Source organism: Falco naumanni, chromosome 20 (genome assembly GCF_017639655.2).
Source record: "Falco naumanni isolate bFalNau1 chromosome 20, bFalNau1.pat, whole genome shotgun sequence".
NCBI classification, from domain to species: domain Eukaryota; kingdom Metazoa; phylum Chordata; class Aves; order Falconiformes; family Falconidae; genus Falco; species Falco naumanni.
In genome coordinates, this window is record NC_054073.1 from 3569281 (window position 1) to 3585990 (window position 16710).

The following is a 16710-nucleotide window of genomic DNA, read 5'->3' on the forward strand; positions in this document are numbered from 1 at the left end:
CGGCTTTTGGGCTGCCCCCCACCCACCAGCAGCTGCCGCCCGGGGCTGGGCAGAAATACAGGTGTTTTTTTTTTGGGGGGGGGGACACGACAGGGGTGGCAGCTCCGGGGTCACAGAGCGGGACGCTGCTGCTCCCTCCTGCCCCGCTCCCCTGCCTGCCGCCACCGACCATCACCGGGGCCCTGAGGGGCGCGGGCAGCGCTGAGCGTGTTTCCCATGTTGACCCCCCCGGGGGGGCTTTGTGCATGGGGGGCTGGTTGCTCTGGCCACCCCCCGAAGTGCCGCGCTGGGGGGTGGGAGGGGTGCCCGGGGGTGGGACAGGTGCCCGGGGGTTGGGTCTCCATCCGCTGCGGTTCTTCCGCCCTCGTGGGGCTTTGCGGGACCACCTGGCGCGGCTGATCCCCCCACGTGCCCAGGCCCCGCGGGAGGGATGCTCCGCACCACCGGCCCGGGGCGCACCCCTGTCCCCAGGGTCCCTCGCGGGGCTGGGGGCCGGAGCGGGGCTGGGGGCCGGGCGCGGGCCTGCGTCGCGGTTGTTTTGCACACCCCGCCATGTTGCCCTAGTGATGTTGGCTTCCTTCCCCTCGCATGTTTCTCAAAGTCTCCGGCAGCTCCACCTCCGCCCTGCGCCTCGGCTCTGGGCTCGGGCAGCGCGGCCAGGCCCTGGGGAACGTGCTGCTCGCCAGGGCGCGTGACGCGGCTCCCGCTCGCTCTTGGCTTTGGGGGACGAGGAGCCAACCCCGGGCGGGTGGGGGGGCGGGGGTCCCGGAGGCGCCGCGGCTGGGCGGTGAGCTGCCGGTGCCTCGCGCCCCGCCGCAGGATCTGGCCCCTGCCCCGGCCGGGTTTGGGGGAAGCGGCAGCCAGGTGCGTTGGGACCAGGGGTGCGGTGGCCCCCGTCGCCTGCCGGACCCCCGGGGGGGGGCCCAGAGGTGCGGGGCCGGGGGATGTGAGCATGCGGGGAGGGAGGGAGCTGTCGGGAAGAGGCACGGCGTGGGCAGGATGGGGCAGGCTGCCAGTGGTGCTGGGGGCCGGTGCTGGGCAGGGGGAGGGACCGTCAGGGCTGTGACGCTCGGCTCAGGGCGCGGGGGGAACGGCACCCGTGGTCCAGGCTGGGACGTGACCCCCCAGCCCAGGCCTTCCCTGGGGGGTTTCTACCTAGCGCCTCGTTCCAGTCCTCGTGCCTTCCACCAGCTCGGAGCTCCCGCTCCTGGGGGGCGTCTGGGGCCTGGGGAAGGTGCCTTCCTCGGGGGGGGGGGGGGGGCAGCTGGGGGGGCGTTGAGGAGCAGCCAGGCCACTCCGGTGAGACCACCCCAGCAGAGCAGCCTCGCCGAGCGCTGGGGTCTTGTGCTGTTCCTGCTCCTGGCGGCTCTCCCGTCTCCGCGCCCGTCCTTGGGCATCGCCTGCGGCGGGACCGCAGGGATTCTCTGGAAATGTGGGAAACTGAGGCGCGAGTGGGCTGCCTGCCTGCCCAGGATTGCCCAAGAGGCTGATCCTGGGTTGGGGCTTCCTCCTCCTCCTCTTCCACCCCAGCAGCCCAGACCCGGCTGAGCGGCAGGTTCAGACGGCAGAGGGACGAGGGGCGGGCAGTGGCTGGGTGCAGCAGCCGCCCACGGCGCCCGAGTCACCCCGCTCACCTTCCCTCTCCTGTTTCTCCGCAGGTGACTCTTCCCAAGATGTCCCTCTGGAGCATCGTCTCCCAGATGCCGCCGGAGGACTTCAGCGGCCTCTTCACAGAGTTTCCCCGCAGCCTGCGCTGTCTCCTGGCCGACTGGCTGGAGAACCAGCCCTGGTGAGTCCCCCGGTGCCTGCGGGCTCTGTCCTGCCCCGGCACGGCCCCCCACGCGCCCCGGGTCAGCGTCGGTGAGCTGAGCTGGGGGGGGGGGTCCCCAGCCTGGGCAGTGCCTCACCCATCAGGTCCGCACGCACTGGTGGAGGTGGGTGCTGGTGACGGGCCCCATCCGTGGGCCCAGGTGAGGTGGGTGAGGGGGTTGGGGTCTGCAGGGGGTGTCGGGGCCAGTGGCAGGACCACGGTGTTGGTCTGAGGGTCCTGTCCGGGGGTCGGGGGCTGCAGGCAGGACAGGGGTGGAGGCAGGCGTGTTTGCAGCGTAGCCCAGGAAGGGTCTCAGGACCCCAGACTGGACACCAGTGGAGTTCCTGGACCCATGGGCAGAGAGCGCAGCTGTCCGGGGTCGTCAGTGCCCGCGGCGTCTGCGCTGTGTCGCTCTGTGTTGGGGGTGGCAGCGGGTGCAGCCTGGTCCCAGCCCCCGTAATGGCCACCACTGATTGTCCCCGTGCCGGGCTCGGCCAGGCTTTCTGGGGAGCTTCTCCTTTGTGCGGTCGTTGCGGGAAGGTCCCCCCGGCCCATCCTCCTGCCTTGTGGGGCCGCGGCCGCGCCGCCGTGCGCGGTGCCGGTGCTCTGCGGCCAGAGGAGCGGTGCAGAAGGCTGCGGTGCAGCAGTGGGCGAGGGGGGCTGGTCCGTGGTGCGTGGCCCCGGGACCCACAGCGCGTCGCTCGGTGGGGGTCACGCTGCAGGGATGAGGCACAGTGGGGGCGGGTGGGCAGACGCGCAGCAGCTGGGTGTACGCGTGGGGGAGGTTTCGGGAGGTCGTGTCCTCTCCAGGGAACTGCCCCGTCCTGCTCAGAGCGCGGTTCACCCCGTCCGTGCAGCAAATTTCCCCTAAAAATCCAGCAGCACCGGGTTACGCGCCGGGAAGGCGGGTGTCCCCTTCCTCCCCGGAGCGAGCGTGGGGGTCGGGGTCGCACAGGGGAGGGTGGAGGATTCCTGCCCGTCCACCAAACCGCTTTTTCCCCTCTCCAGGGAGTTCCTCAATGGCTCGGACGCCTTCTGCACCAGCGTGGCGGGCGGGATGCTCTCGGCCATGCTGGAGAAGCTCCGCGGCACTGCCAGCAGCGACAGGCAGCAGTGCCAGATCCTCCAGCAAGTCAGCGGCATTGAGGTGCGTGGGGGTCGGGCACGGGACCCTCGGGGCTGTGTGGCGCTGGGGTCGTGGCTGGCTGCCCAGGAAGATGGGGTTATTTTGTGGTATTCCACGTTTGCTGGTTCAAGCGCTGCTCGAAGGGGCCGGGGCCGGGGGCTGCTCCCCCTCGGCGTCTGCTTCAAGGCCGGCGCCGTCTGTGCGCAACGAGCTTGTGCGGTCTCAGCGACTGGGGGTTTTGGGGCACTTCAGGGGGGCAGAAGGGGGTTTGTTTGCATCCAGGGGCTGACCCCGAGCTCGCCGCGGCACTGGGGCTGTCACGGCCGCAGCTGCGGTTCCCCTCGGCTCCCCACACCACCCTGCCCGCCGGGCTGTCCGGTTTGCCCTCGCCACCACGGTTCCGCAGCTCCCCGGGGGGCTGCCCCCCACGGCCACATCCTCCCAGGCGCTGTGCCGGCCCCTGTCCCCACGGGGAAGCCCCCCCGGCCCCGCTCCCCCCAGCTGCCAGCACCCGGCTGGCTGCCTCACCAGATGTTCCCCATTTTCTGCTTGAGCGTTTGATTTTTTTCCTTCCTCTGTGCCGTGTGTTCTGCCGCGTTTCCTCCTGCCGGGTGTGCGTGTGTACGCCGGGGTTCTTTTTCTGGGCCGTTTCTGTTTATCAAGGTCTGTTTGAATTGCTTTCTGTCTCTCTTCCACCTTCTGTGATTGCAGATTTAACCCCTGTACTCTCTCTCCTGCGTAAGGGCTGAGTGGTGCTCGCTCCCAGAGCCCCGTTCTGGTTGAAAGCCCTGCTTTTTTGGTAACAGACATTTTTAATATTCACCACTTGGGAAGGGGTCAGCTTTAGTCATAGCTTCTGGGGAACAGGGTAATTGTCCAAAACCAGATTTGCTTTTTGCAATTGTAGGAAAACACACAGATGTTTCAGCTTAGGGTGTTGATTTTTTTTTATTTTTATTTATTTTAAATGCTCAAGAAGAGCCACCCTCCCATGTTCCCTCCTCGGACCATCCCTCATCCCACAAGAGAAAACCAGCAAACCCTCCTTTCTCCCAAGCTCGCTGCCAGTCCCGACCTGGCCCCGCAGAGGGGAGGGGACGCGCTGGCCGTGGGTGCTGCCGCGTGGGGGTGGGGGCTGGGTGCTCGCCCACCAGATGGGTGAACGCAGGGCCAGGGAAGCAGCTGGGGTGAGTGGGGTGGGAAACCGGCTGGTGGGAAGCCAAACCCCCGGCTTTTGTCCCCCCAACCCCCGGGGTCTGGCAGGGTTTGCCCTGGCAGAGCCCCCGTGCCAGCCCAGCGCCGCTGGTGCTGCATCAGGATGGGGGGCAGGTGCGGGGGGGCTGGGGGGGTCGGGCACAGAGCTGCCTCCCGGCCAGCACGGGAAGCTGTCGAGCACGTCGGCAGTCCGGCAGTCAGTCCGGCAGTTCACCCGTGCGCTCTGCTGCTGTTTTGGGAAGTAGCTAATTTGGGAAATGCACAAAGGCTGGAGGAGCTGGCGCACGGCGCAGGGAGCCGGAGCCAGCAGGGAAATTCCTCTCCGTTTTCGGTGGAAAGCATCGACCCACCCGGGCCAGGGCAGCTGGGAGAACCTTCACCAGGTGTCAGGCTGGTGAGTCTCAGGGAGATGCTTGCAGAAACAGAGAAATTGCTTTGGTTCGATGTTTTGTTGTTTTTTTTTTTTTAATTGGAAGTTGACTCATCTATTTTTTTAATGCACAGTTTAAAGTGGTTTTAAAGCTGGAAATTAGCTCCGTCAGAACAGCAGCGAGTTGTGGTCTGTCCCGTGTTTTGGGTCATGAAACTTCGGAGTCTGCCTTAGCGTGGTTCACTGTGGGAAGGGGGCTCGAAACGTGTGAACGGGGTGGGGAGGGGGCTGGGGCTGGGTGTGCGTCCTGTCCCCCTGACGCCCTGGGCTTGGCCCCCCGCAGAACACCTACCGGCGGGACCCGCTGCGGCTGGTGGCCGTCCTGAAGGCGATCCTGGAGGGTGAGAAGGCCGCTGTGCTCAAGAGGGTGCGTGGTCCCCGTCCCCCTCCTGGGGCACCCCGAGGTCCCCGTCCCCCTCCTGGAGCACCCCGAGGCACGGGGCCGGCTCAGGACCCTGCTCACCCCCTTTGCTCTGCCCCAGGACCGTCACCTGCCCCTCAGCTTCCACCGGCGCCAGGAGGAGCTGAAGTTCAGCCTGGGGCTACAGCGGCTGCAGCACCGCGTCCGCGAGATCCAGGCGCTGCGGGATGGTGCTGCAGGTGAGGGGTTGGGGCAGGATGGGTCCCTGCTCGGTGCGGGGCTGCCGTGGCGCGCAGCAAAGGTGGCATGCCACCCTCCCCGGGGTGCTGGGCGGTGCAGTGCAGACACCAGCCCCATCCTTCCCCCACAGCCTCGCTGCAGCTGAAGATGGAAGGGAAACCTCCCGAGAGCGTGAGTGGGGGTCCGGGGCACCCGGGGGGAGCCCAGCAGCCCTGCCTGCCAGGGAAGGTGCAGACCAGCTCTGGGGCAGGGAGGGCAGCGCAGGGCTCTGGGGGTCTTGGTGCCCTGCGGGGATGGTTGTAGGGCTGTGGGTCTTGGGGAGGGGGGTGGCGGTGCGATGCAGAGCCCCGTGGCCGGTGCTGCCCCCCAGGAGCTGCCCACCCTGATCCTGGAGGCCGTGAAAGAGCTGGAGGCAGCCAAGCAGCAGGTGCTGAAGAGGATCCAGATCTGGAAGAGGCAGCAGCAGCTGGCTGGGAATGGGGCGCTCTTCGAGGAGAACTTATCTCCACTGCAGAAGAGGTGAGGTGGGACGGGGCAGGGCTGGGGAACCCAGAGCAACCCTCCTGCTCCCTCTGCTCTGCTCCCCCGGGAATGGGGAGCCCACTGGCCCGAGGGGCTCGGGGTGGGGGTGGGGGTGGTCCAGCTCTGCCTTGGCTGAGGGTGCCCCTTTCTCCGTCATCCCCTCGGCAGGTGCGAGAACCTGGTCGAGGTTTACTTCCAGCTGCACCAGCAGGTGATGGCGGCGAGCACGGAGCTGGGGGCTGAGCTGCTGCCCCGGATCCTGGAGCGCTTCAGTGAGGTGTTATCCAGCCTGGTCAAGAGGTAACGGGCTGGGGGGGGCAGAGGGGTGAGGTGGGTCTGCAGGGGCTGGTGGCAGAGCCGGCGGGGGTGCTGTGCTGGGCACCATTGTCTCCCCTTGTCCCCCAGCTCCTTCCTGGTGGAGAAGCAGCCCCCGCAGGTGCTGAAGACCCAGACCAAGTTCCAGGCGAGCGTCCGGTTCCTGCTGGGCCCCCAGCTGCTGAAGGCATCGTCCAAGCCCTACATGGTGCGGGCTGACATGGTGACGGAGAAGCAGGCACGGGAGCAGGCGCTCAGCGCCTACAGCAGTGCCCTCAGGTGAGCAGCCAGAGGACCAGCGGGGGGGCGGGGGGGCTGCCGTGCTGCCACTCCCCCCCTGACCCCCTCCTCTGCCCAGCGAGAGCACGGGAGACATCATGCATAACGTGGTGGCGCTGGAGACCAACCCCACCAGCGGGACCTGCTGTGCTAACTTCAAGAACGTGGTGAGTGCCACCAGCGTGGGGCCGTGCTGGGGCTGCGGGATGGGCTGGGGGCTCGGCTGGGGGGGCTGGGAGGCCCCGTGACAGAGCCACTGGTGGGGGGTGGGCTGGGGGTCCCCAAGGCCGGTGCTTGCCCCGGGGTGACGCTCCGCTCTCCCTCCCCAGCTGCTGAAGAAGATCAAGCGCTGTGAGCGGAAGGGCTCCGAGTCGGTGACGGAGGAGAAGTGTGCCATGCTGTTCAGCACCACCGTGACCCTGACCCCCAGCAACCTCTCCATCCACCTCCAGGTGCCTGCCCCTCTCCCGCGGGATGGGTCTGGATGGTGCTGAGCTGTCCCCCATGGGACGAGCTGTCCTGGACAGCTGGGAGCGGAGCCCCGTGCTGGGCTGGGAGGGTCCCAGGGCAGCCAGCCCCACTTCCCTCGGCGTGCCCTCAGGGCTGAGGGGGCTGCGCTCTGCCCCAGGTCCTGTCTCTGCCCATCGTGGTCATCGTCCACGGGAACCAGGACAATAATGCCAAAGCGACCGTGCTGTGGGATAACGCCTTCTCCGAGATTGTGAGTGCCGCGAGCCCAAGGGAAGGGCAGGGGGTGGGGGAAGGAGCGGCCGGGACGCTGGGCTTGGGTCCGGTGGGCTGAAGCAGGAGCCACAGCACATGGGTGGGATGCGGTGGGCTGGGCTGGGGCGGCGGGGCCTGATGCCATCCCACCCTGCTGCAGGACCGGGTGCCCTTCATGGTGGCCGAGCGGGTGCCCTGGGAGAAGATGTGTGATACACTGAACCTGAAGTTCATGGCAGAGGTGCAGACCACCAAGGGGCTTCTCAAGGAGCACTACTTCTTCCTGGCCCAGAAGATCTTCAATGACCACAGCGCCAGCTTCGAGGACTTCCAGAGCCGCAGCGTCTCCTGGGCCCAGTTCAACAAGGTTACTGGGAGGGCTGGCCAGGGTGGGCAGGCGCTGGTGTGGCCCTGGGGAGCCTCACACCCTCTCTGCCCCAGGAGATCCTGCCTGGTCGAGGATTCACCTTCTGGCAGTGGTTTGATGGAGTCCTTGACCTCACCAAGAGATGCCTCAAAAGCTACTGGTCAGACAGGTGGGTGCCCAGGGGCAGAGCGGGGCTTCACGTCTGCCCCGGGGCCAGAGCTGGGGAATCCCGGTCCCTCCCCTCCCCCCTGGCCCTGGCCCACTCCCCCATCTGCCCGTCCCTCTAGGCTCATCATCGGCTTCATCAGCAAGCAGTACGTCTGCAAGCTCCTGAGCACTGAGCCTGACGGGACCTTCCTGCTCCGCTTCAGTGACTCGGAGATCGGGGGCGTCACTATCGCTCACGTCATCCGGGGCAAGGATGGTGAGATGGGGAGACAGGGGCTGCGCTCAGCACCGCGAAAGGGGGGTGTCATTGTGACCTGGAGATGTTGGGCGTTACGGGGACCAGGCAGTGGAGCCCCGTGCTGCATCTCCCCGCAGGCTCCAGCCAGGTGGAGAACATCCAGCCCTTCTCCGCCAAGGACCTGTCCATCCGGTCCCTCGGTGACCGAATCCGGGACCTGGGGCAGCTCCGCAACCTCTACCCCAACACCCCCAAGGACCAGGCGTTTGGGAGTCACTACAACAGTGAGTGGGGGAGGGGGGCAGAGATGGGCCCTGGGCTTCGCCTCTGCCTCCCCAGCAGTGCTGTGGGGAGAAGCCAAAGGGCTTGGGAGGGCAGAGGGGGTTGGGGTCTCCCCCAGGTCCCCTCTGGCCCCAGAGCTTGCAGGGGCGGCCAGTGCTGGCAGAGGGGGTTGATGTGGCACGGCCCTGTGCTGGGGTGGGGGTTCATGGATGCTTCTCTCTGAGCAGAAGAGCAGACAGGCAAGGATGGCCGGGGCTACGTCTCCACTGCCATCAAGATGACGGTGGAAAGCGAAAGGTGGGTGTGCGTGCAAGGACCTCACCGGCCGGCCCGAGCGTCGCTGCTGGGCTGGGGGTTTCTGACCGGGCGAAACGGGGGCATTTGGGAGAGAGAAACCTGCCGTGGGTGTCCCGAGCTGCGGCGGAGCACGCCTGCACCTCTTCAGAGGCTGGACCTTGTGGCGTGCAAGCCCGGCCTGGGATGATGGGGATGATGCACTTTTGCAGGGACCAGCAGCCCCAGAGCGCTGCCGGGGCCCCCCCCCGACGCCCCCCCGGCTCAGATGTTCAGCCTGCCCGTGCTGCAGCCCGAGCTGCCCCCGGAGAGCCTGCAGTCGGTGCTCAGCCCCATCTGGTGAGTGCCCGGCGATGCCCGGGCGGAGGCAGACCTGCCCTGCCTCGCACGTGCTGGGGTGCAGGGGGCTGTGGCAGGGAAGCCCCTCAGATGCCAACCCCTCTGTGTCTGCGCCTGCAGCCCCCCTGCTCCCTTCTGCCCCCAGCCCATCCCCACGGGCTACCCCACAGCTGAGAGCAACGTCAACATCATGGCCTCAGACAGCCTCAGGTCCTCCTTCCCCAGGTAGGAACGGTGCTGGTGCTGGGTGGGGGGCAGGGTGAGCCCCATCCCCCGCCCTCGGGCAGGGGCCAGGTGCCGTTTCCCCCCACCCCTCAGTGCTCCCGCTGCTCCTCCCCGTAGCACATCACCCATGCTCTCGCCGTCCCTGGTTGTGGACCCCGCGCTGCCCCGCTGCCAGGACCTTGCCTTCAGGAACCCCTTGTAAGACCCGGCACGCGGCCAGAGAGGGGGCAGCCCCATCTGTCCCCCCACTTCTCCCCACCGCGGCGCAGCCCCGGGGCAGGCACACCTGGGGGGACCTTCCCCAGCTGACCAGTGCTCCCTGCAAGACCCCCCATCCCATCCCCCCCAAACCAAGCACTTCCCCCCCCCCCCCCCATGCCTTGGGGCCGGCACACGCCCCTGGGCGTGGGGGGGTATCCCATGGCCTGCATCAGCCCCCCCCTCCGGTTTTTGCCCCCCAGGCCCTTCATGCCCAACCAGTACATAACGGGGGAGGCCTCACAGCTGCTGTCGGGGGGCCCCTCACCGGAGCCCCAGGACGAGGAGATGCCCGAGCTGGGCCCATTCCCGCCGATGGTGGACCAGCCACTGCAGAGCTCCCCAAGGTGGTAAGCGTGGGGGGGTCCGCAGGGGGCCAGGGCGAGCTGCCCCAAGTCACCCTGTCACCTCTCCCCCCAGGATGCCGCCCAGCATGGACCTGCCGCCCAGCTCGGACTTGGACCAGTTCCTCCTGCAGGAGATGTCCCTGGAGGGCCCTGCACTGTGCCCCCCCTTCCCACCCCCCCTGCCACGCGGCGGGTACCCCAGCCCCAATGCCTCTTGCTGGGGTCTGGGGGAGTCTCGGTGGGACGACAGTATCCGGCCAGGGCACGTGTGAGGGGGCTGCTGGGGGGGATGTTGGGCTGTGACACCCCCTCCCCAGCCTTGTTTGGGTTCCTGGACTCAATACCACTTGTGCCAGGGTGGGAGCTCTGGCAGGGGAGGGGGGGATTTTCCAGCGGGGGGGGGGCAGCACTTTGGGTAACACCCTGTCCCCCCCCTTGTGTATACGCTGCACTTCGGAGTACGGAGCCGCTGCCGCCCACGCCAGGCTGGGGTCCGCGGGCCTGGGAGGTGCCGGGTGAGGGGGGGCAGGCACAGGGGCCCTGACCTGCGTGGGTGCCCCCCACCCACGCCGCCAGGCTCAGCCCCGCGGGGGCCGCGATGAGTCAGCTGCGGGGGTGGCAGGCGGCTGCGGGAAACACACCGGCGCAGAGGTACCAGCCCGCTGTGTGCCAGGGCGGGGGGCACCGAGACCCCCTGCACCGGCCTGGGAAGGGGGGCAGACACCTTGCACACCCGGGGGGTCTGTGAGCTGTGACACACACACACCCCCCCCCCAACCCAGCCTGGAGCGGGGCTGTAGCAGGGAGAGGGGAGCCTGGGGGCAGGAAGATAAGCCATAAAATAAAGTTTTATTCCAAAATAACAAAATAAATAATCTACTGTACACGTTACAAAGGAAGAATTGCTAATGCTCTAAAAAGACACCACACAGTCCTAAGGGGGGGGAGGGGGGGCCGGGGCTGGGCACGGCTTGCAGAAACGGGGGGAGGGGGGCGGCAGCACCACCCCGGTGCCCGTCGAACACCGCCTGCTTCGTGCTGGGAGGGGGTGCACACGTGTGCCACCCCACTGCATGTGTGACACCCCATGGCACAGGGACCATGCATGGCAGTGCACGCAGGTAATCGGGGAGGGGGGGGGGGCGGAGGTGTGCTGCGGGGAGGCGTGCGGGGCAGGGGGGTGCGCGCTGGCACTGAGCTGTGGTTGCTGCGGGGGGGGTGGGGGTATTTACAGGGGTAACGCTGAACGTGAGCGATGCGGTGCCGCTGGGGGTGGGGGGGGTGGGGGGCGTCGCAACGCGTGTGCACGGTGCGCCGGCACGTGCGTGCTGTGGGGAGGGGGGCTGGCGGCTGGAGCGTGGGCGCTGCGGGGGCGCGCGCGGGGCTGTTGCGCGCCAGCACCGTGTGCCCGGCGTGGGCGGCAGCGCTGACGCGGGAGCACGCGGTGCTGCATGCGGCTCACGTGCTGGTGGTGAAACGCTTGTCCCTACGCAGTGACGGGGCCGGGGGACACGGCTCGCCTGCCCGAAGTGGCCTGGGGGGGGGGGCGGGGGGGGTTGCCACGGTTAGCACGAGGGGTGACGGCGGGGGCCAGGCAGCCCCGGCGCGGGCAGGAGGGGCTGTACAGTGGGTTCGAGTCCATCGACGGCTTCCCAGCCCCGGGGGGGGGCGGCGGGGGCCCAGAGCCTGGCAGGGACAAGGGTATTGCTGCTGCGGGGGGGGGGCACGTCCCGCCGCGGCTGAGGTAACCAGAGCGTCGGTGCGGGAGGGGATGGGGGCCCTGGGGGGGCTGTGGCCAAGTCCTCGCCGGCTCCCTGCGCCCGGAGCGCTGCCGCCGCGCCACCAGCACCCGTCCCCCAGCACGTTATTGCTTCGTTAATGGTGGCGGGGGGCTGCGGGGGCCTCACTGCCGGCTGGTCTCCTGCTCCACCTTGATGGCGCCGCGGGGGGGCTCAGGCGGGGCCGGAGGACCCCGTTCCGCCAGCCCGTCCTCGAACTCTGCGGGGAGAGGGGGGAGATGGCGTCAAGGCTACCGTAGGGAGAAGACAGCCCGGCCCCCCGGCAAACCCCCACCCCACGGCAACCCCCCACCCCAGCCCGGTGGGGGCTCACCTGGTCCCGGGGGCTTCCCTGGCAGACAGGGGCTGAGCCGCCCCACACGCTCGTGCGAGACCAGCCGGGCCAGGCGCAGCCCCTCGTCCATCAGCGTCTGCTGGAGGATGTGGCGACTCCAGAGCCCGTGGGGGGGGAGACCGAGGGGCACGTCGGGGGCCATGCCGGGCGGCGGTGTCAGCCGGGGACAGGCCCCCGCCGCTGGGGACAGAAGGGCAAGAGTCAGTGCCAAGGGGGGGGCGGCCACCACCTGCCCACGGGCACCCCGGGGAGGGGAAGGGACCCCCACTCACCCTGCAAGTGGCCGTCGAGGCTCTCCCCGGAGAGGCTGCCCGCGTCCTCCTCCAGGCTGGCTCGGTACGCAGCCCCGGGGGGCTCCGGCCCCACCGGCAGCGGCAGCAGCTCAGGGCGGCTCTGCTCTCCCGCCTGCCAAGAGCGCACGGGTAAGCACAGGGCACCACGGAGGGGTCCCATCCTGCCCGGGGGCTCTGTGCCACCCACCCCAGGGTGCCCGCGGCTGCACAGGCAGCACCAGCCCCACGGCCACCGCCCCGCAGCCCCTCGCCACCTGCCAGAGGCAGCGTGGGCAGCCCCGGGCACGCCGCGCCGTCCCACCCACGCGTGGGCGAGCTCCCGCCCACGCTCACAGGTGTGCACACCTGCACGTGCATGCGCACCCCCACGCGCCTGCACCCCCACGCACGCGGGTGTGGGCGCGTTGTCCCCCGGCACCCCTGGGTGGGCACCCACCTCCTGCTTGAGCCGCTTGGCCGCGGTGGCTCCGCTCTCCTCGGGATGTGCCCTGCGAGGGGGGGGGGGAGAAGGGGCTGTGTCAGGTGTGGGGGCGGCGGTGCAGGGGCCCCACGAGAGGCAGGGCCGCCCGGGCTCCCGCCACGCTGCGGGCAGTGCCAGCCACGGTGGCAAGCGTGGGCGGCCGCCCGGGCAGGGCGGTGCCATGGGACAGCGCCGATCGGGGCTTTGGCGCAGATCAAGCCGGGGGTGGCAAAAAGGGGGGAGCAGCTGGAGAGCGAAGGGAAAAGGCAGCCTGGCCACGGCAGGCGGCGGGCAGGGGCTTTGGGGAAGGGGGCAAGGGATGGGGCGCCCCCACCCAGCAGCATCCCCCTCCCCCTAGCGCCAGGCATCCCAGCCATCCTCTGCCTCCCACACCCCGAGGTCAGGCAGAAAACACCTGACAAGACGGGAAGGAGAACTTGGCCCCGTGGGGTCCCATCCCCACCCAGAAGCGCTGGGTTGTGGTACAGCACCCAGGGGCGCAGAGGGGGTGACGGCCAGGCCCCCCTGCCCGGTGAGGAGGGGGTTTGCCAGGTCCAGGCTCACCTGGCGACCTTGAGCGAGGACAGGTAGGTGCTCTCCCGTGCAACCTGCCGCGACAGCGAGAAGAGCTCGACGCGCCGCAGCAGCAGCGAGTTGTCCCGTAGGCAGAACTGGGCGGCCGCCTCGTTGATGATGAGCTGGGGGCAGAGATGAAGCGTGAGCAGGGACGGCAGCGCCCACGCGACCCCACGGCAAAGGTGATGCTTGGGTCTGGTGCCACCCGGGCAGGAGCAGAACCCGGCTCCCACCTGCTCCATGCGGGAGCCCCCACCGCAGCCTCCTCCCCAGGTCAGAGCCTGACAACCCCCCACCACCTCCAGAGCCCCCGCCCCCCCCAGGACCTTCCAGCGCGGACCCCACCGTGCCGCCCACCCTCGTGCAGAGTGAGCTGCTTGCCCTCGCGGCGCCGGGCCTCGCCACGGCCGTAGATTGCGCTGTGCCGGCGGATCTCCTCCTCCTTGTGCCGGTCGCCATCCTCCAGCTGGAAGATGTGCCCCACGGCCTTGGCCAGCTTCTTGTTGAGCTTCATCAGCGCCCGCAGCTCAGCCTCGCCGCCCCGGGGGCAGCTCTGCAGCAGCCGCTCCACACTCTCCGCCACCGTCCGCGCCAGCTCCGGCTCCAGCACCTCCGTGCCCACCGGCTGCTCGCCACCGCTCCCGCCCGGGGAAAAGGGGGGACCCCCCGGCTCCTCATCCCCGCCTCCCTCCGACTCAGGGGTGCTCCTCCCCGGCCACGGCGGGGCCGCCGACGGTGACAGCTTCTCCCCCGGCTCCGTGGGGCTCCGTGCCGGGGGCGTCCCGGTGCTGCTGCCCCCCTTGCCCACAGCCTCGCTGGGGCTGGTGTGCCCGTTGCTGAGCGCCTTGCGCCCACCGGCCTCGGAGAGCTTGAAGAGGGGGATGCTGCTGACGGGCACGGCCGAGACCGGCTGGCTGAAGAGCCCGGGGTTGGAGGCCCACTCGCGCAGGGCCTTCTGGAGGCGGCGGACGTGCAGGGGCTTGGTGGCCATGCCCACCAGCGCCATGATCTCCAGGAACTCCTCCTCGCCCGCCTCGCAGAGCTGCTGCACGTCGTCCCCCCCTTGCTGGATGAAGGTCTCGTAGTAGCCCAGCAGGTTGGCGCGCTGCAGCACCCGGTACAGCTGCAGCTCACCCAGCGTGCGGGGCAGGGCCATGGCGAGCCTGCGGGACGGACGGATGGGTCACGACACGGGGGACAGACGGACACGCAGGAGAAGACCCCTCCCCACTCTCTGGCCCGGGGATACGGGGTGGTGGGGAGGAGTGGGGGGGGGCAGCACCCCAGGGTGACACGGGGTGCAAACCCCACGGGGCGCCCAGGCCCACTCGTGCTCCCCGGGGTGGGATGGACCCCACAGCCACAGCTCCCTCGGACACGGCACAGACTCGAATGCCCCCCCCCCTCCCCTCCCCTCCCCTCCCGGTGCCGTGCCCATCCCCCTCACCCCCCAGGGCCCCCGAGTGGGGCCGGACGAGTCCGGGGCTGCCCCAGCCCCTCCCCATCCCCGACGGCGCGGAGCCGGCGATGTGCCGCTGTCCCGGTTCCGCCGGGGCCATCCATCCCCGGTCCCCCCGCCCTGCTCGGTGGCCCCCCACCCGTGCCCCGGACCCATCCCGGTGCCGCGGTCTCCCCGACCCCCCCCATCCCCTCCCGGCCGCTCACCGCCGGCTGGAGCCGCCTCCGGCCGCTACGCCCGCCCCGTGCGCGGCCGCCGTGCGCTCCGGGGGGGCGGCGGGGGCTCCGGGGACAGCGCCGGGCGCTGGGTCCGGTGGGGGTGGGGGGGTCCCGGGGCTCGGGGGGTCCCACGGCCGGGCCGGGCGCGCTCGCTCCGCCGCGCCGCGCCGCTTCTGCGGGCCGCCCACACGGGCGGTACCGTGAAATAGCAGCGGCCCCGGCTGCGCCGCGGCGTGGGAGGCCCCGTGGGCGGATCCCGCGGCTGCCGCCCCCGCCGAGCGCAGCGCGGGCGGCCGCGGCGGGCGGGGGGCAGCGGGCGGGGGCGGCGGCACCGGCCCCCCCCCCCTCCCCCCCACCGGCCGGGAGGCGCAGCGGCAGCGGGGGGAGCGGGGACCGGCGCCCCGCTACGGCGGCACCGGGGGTCCCGCAGCGCGGGCAGCTTCTGCCGGGGGGGGGGGGGGGGCCAGCGGGGAAGGGGGCGGGGGGGACACGCGAGGCGCCGGGGGGGGGGGGAGGCAGCACACTCCCGGAGGAGGAGGGGACGCGGGGCCGGGGGTCCCGCCGCCGGCCCTGCAGGTGCCCGGCCATCGCGGGGGCTCCCAGCACCCCAGGCTGGGGCACACAGGGCCGGGCACGCGGGACCCTCCCGCCCCCCCCTCCCCGGGGTCCAGCCGGCCGCGCTCGCAGCATCTCCGGTTCCCGTAGCATCCCGGCCCCGTTACCCCGCCGCTCTCCCGGGATTTCCCCCTCAGCCCCGGGTGCCAGAGCCCGCTGCGGCCTCAGTTCCGTTCCCCCCCGCCGGTCACCGGCAGGCAGCGGCTGCCATCGATAGGCTCCAGAGTGAACACCCCCACCCCCACCCCCACGGCGCAGGCCTTGGCCCAGAGCAGCGAGAATGGGAGCGGAGGGACAAGGTTTCTCAGGTGCTGTGGGGGGGCCACGCCGAAGCCCCCCCACCCGCAGCACCCCGCCCCCGCGGGAGGGTCACGGCCCCCCCCGCCGGCCCTGCGGGGCTCAGCGCTATTTATACTGCGGCTGGTGAGACCGGGCGCCTGGCGTGGATGCAGCCGCCCCCGCGCGATCCTGCCCGGGGCTGGGGGGGGGGACATGGCGGGGATGGAGCGGGGGGGACATGGCACGTCTCCGGCGCTGGCAGGGGACAGCAGGGGCTCCCCCACGGGCACGGTCCCCGACGCGGGGGTCCCGCTCCCCCCAACTTGATCCCCGCCCGGCCGCCCCTCCCACGCCCCCCACCCCCACCCCCCCCACCCCCACCCCCCCCCCCGCGACCAGGCGTCCAGCGCGGCGGGGCCGTTCCCAGGCCCGGCTGCTGCCCCCGGCTGACGCACATCCTCCGCCCACGGCCCCGCCGCTTCCCGGCTCCGCCGCCCACGGCCTGGGGGGGGCTGCCCGAGCCCGCTCCCCGCCCACGGGCGGCCGGCGCACCCGGCGTCCTGGCGCCCGCCGCCCCACGGGGAGGGACCCGCGCGGGGGGGAGGTCACCCCCCCTTTCCCGGGGATGGCGGCGCCCCGCGCCTCCCCGCTGCTCCCCCACGCTGGGGGAAGGGACGCGGCCCGTACCGGGGAGAAACGGGGGGACGCAGGGCGGGCACGGAGCCCCCCCGCGACCGAGCGGAGCCTTCGCCCGTGGGATGCAGAATTCCCCCCATCCCCCCTCTGCCGGGGGTCGCCCCGGCCCCACGGGACACCCTGGGCTGCCCCTGGCCCCAGGCGGGGCCCCTTGTCCCGGGCCCGGCCCCGCGGAGCCCCAACCCGGCGCGGCCACCCAGCCGGCGGGGAGCGGGACCGGGGGCAGGACCTGCCGCTCCCCCACGCGTGGCCCCTGCATAAAAACAACGTGAGACCGCTCCCTGATAGGAGGAGGCGCTTGTCAATCAAGCGGAGTCCGAGGGGAGTTGGGAGGGCGCGGCGGGCCGGGCCTGTTCTCTGATAGGCTGAGGGCCGTGCCTATCAGGGCCGTTACTAAGGCTGGGCTCGAGGTTGCCACGGGCTGGGCGGCCCTCCGGTTTGA

General features: G+C 70.6%; 2 protein-coding genes across 3 annotated transcripts; one reads left to right on the forward strand and one right to left on the reverse strand.

Moving 5' to 3' along the window:
- The first annotated feature begins 537 nt into the window (after positions 1–537).
- On the forward strand, positions 538–10430 carry STAT6 (signal transducer and activator of transcription 6). Its single transcript, XM_040618498.1, is given in 23 exon segments — positions 538–864; positions 1659–1789; positions 2819–2957; positions 4865–4948; positions 5064–5181; positions 5313–5353; positions 5553–5701; positions 5873–6004; positions 6110–6298; positions 6378–6465; positions 6628–6750; positions 6927–7019; positions 7182–7388; positions 7463–7557; positions 7676–7812; positions 7932–8078; positions 8304–8373; positions 8583–8613; positions 8615–8709; positions 8830–8934; positions 9052–9132; positions 9396–9542; positions 9613–10430. Coding segments are annotated over 23 exon segments (2877 nt in total). The 5' UTR covers positions 538–588; the 3' UTR covers positions 9812–10430.
- A 4-nt stretch (positions 10431–10434) lies between these two features.
- On the reverse strand, positions 10435–16379 carry NAB2 (NGFI-A binding protein 2). Of its 2 annotated transcripts, none has more exons than XM_040618650.1 (7): positions 16260–16379; positions 13360–14164; positions 12990–13123; positions 12402–12453; positions 11945–12077; positions 11652–11852; positions 10435–11537 (listed from the first exon to the last, which is right to left on the reverse strand). In XM_040618650.1, the coding sequence occupies exons 1-7, from the start codon at positions 16346–16348 to the stop codon at positions 11443–11445; spliced, it is 1509 nt and encodes a 502-aa protein (XP_040474584.1). In that variant the 5' UTR covers positions 16349–16379; the 3' UTR covers positions 10435–11442. The 2 variants fall into 2 exon arrangements, with proteins under 2 accessions (XP_040474584.1, XP_040474586.1); XM_040618652.1 differs by lacking the exon at positions 16260–16379 and adding an exon at positions 14667–15040.
- Positions 16380–16710: the final 331 nt, after the last annotated feature.

What these genes read in the sequence shown, in the direction of transcription:
- NAB2 (XM_040618650.1), bottom strand. Translation starts at nt 16,348, where the DNA reads ATGGGGGGAATTCTGCATCCCACGGGCGAAGGCTCCGCTCGGTCGCGG. An exon ending in AGCAGCTCACTCTGCACGAG is followed by an intron (nt 13,124 to 13,359) that starts GGTGGGCGGCAC and finishes CTCTGCCCCCAG; the next exon opens with CTCATCATCAACGAGGCGGC. An exon ending in CCAAGCGGCTCAAGCAGGAG is followed by an intron (nt 12,078 to 12,401) that starts GTGGGTGCCCAC and finishes CGCTCTTGGCAG; the next exon opens with GCGGGAGAGCAGAGCCGCCC.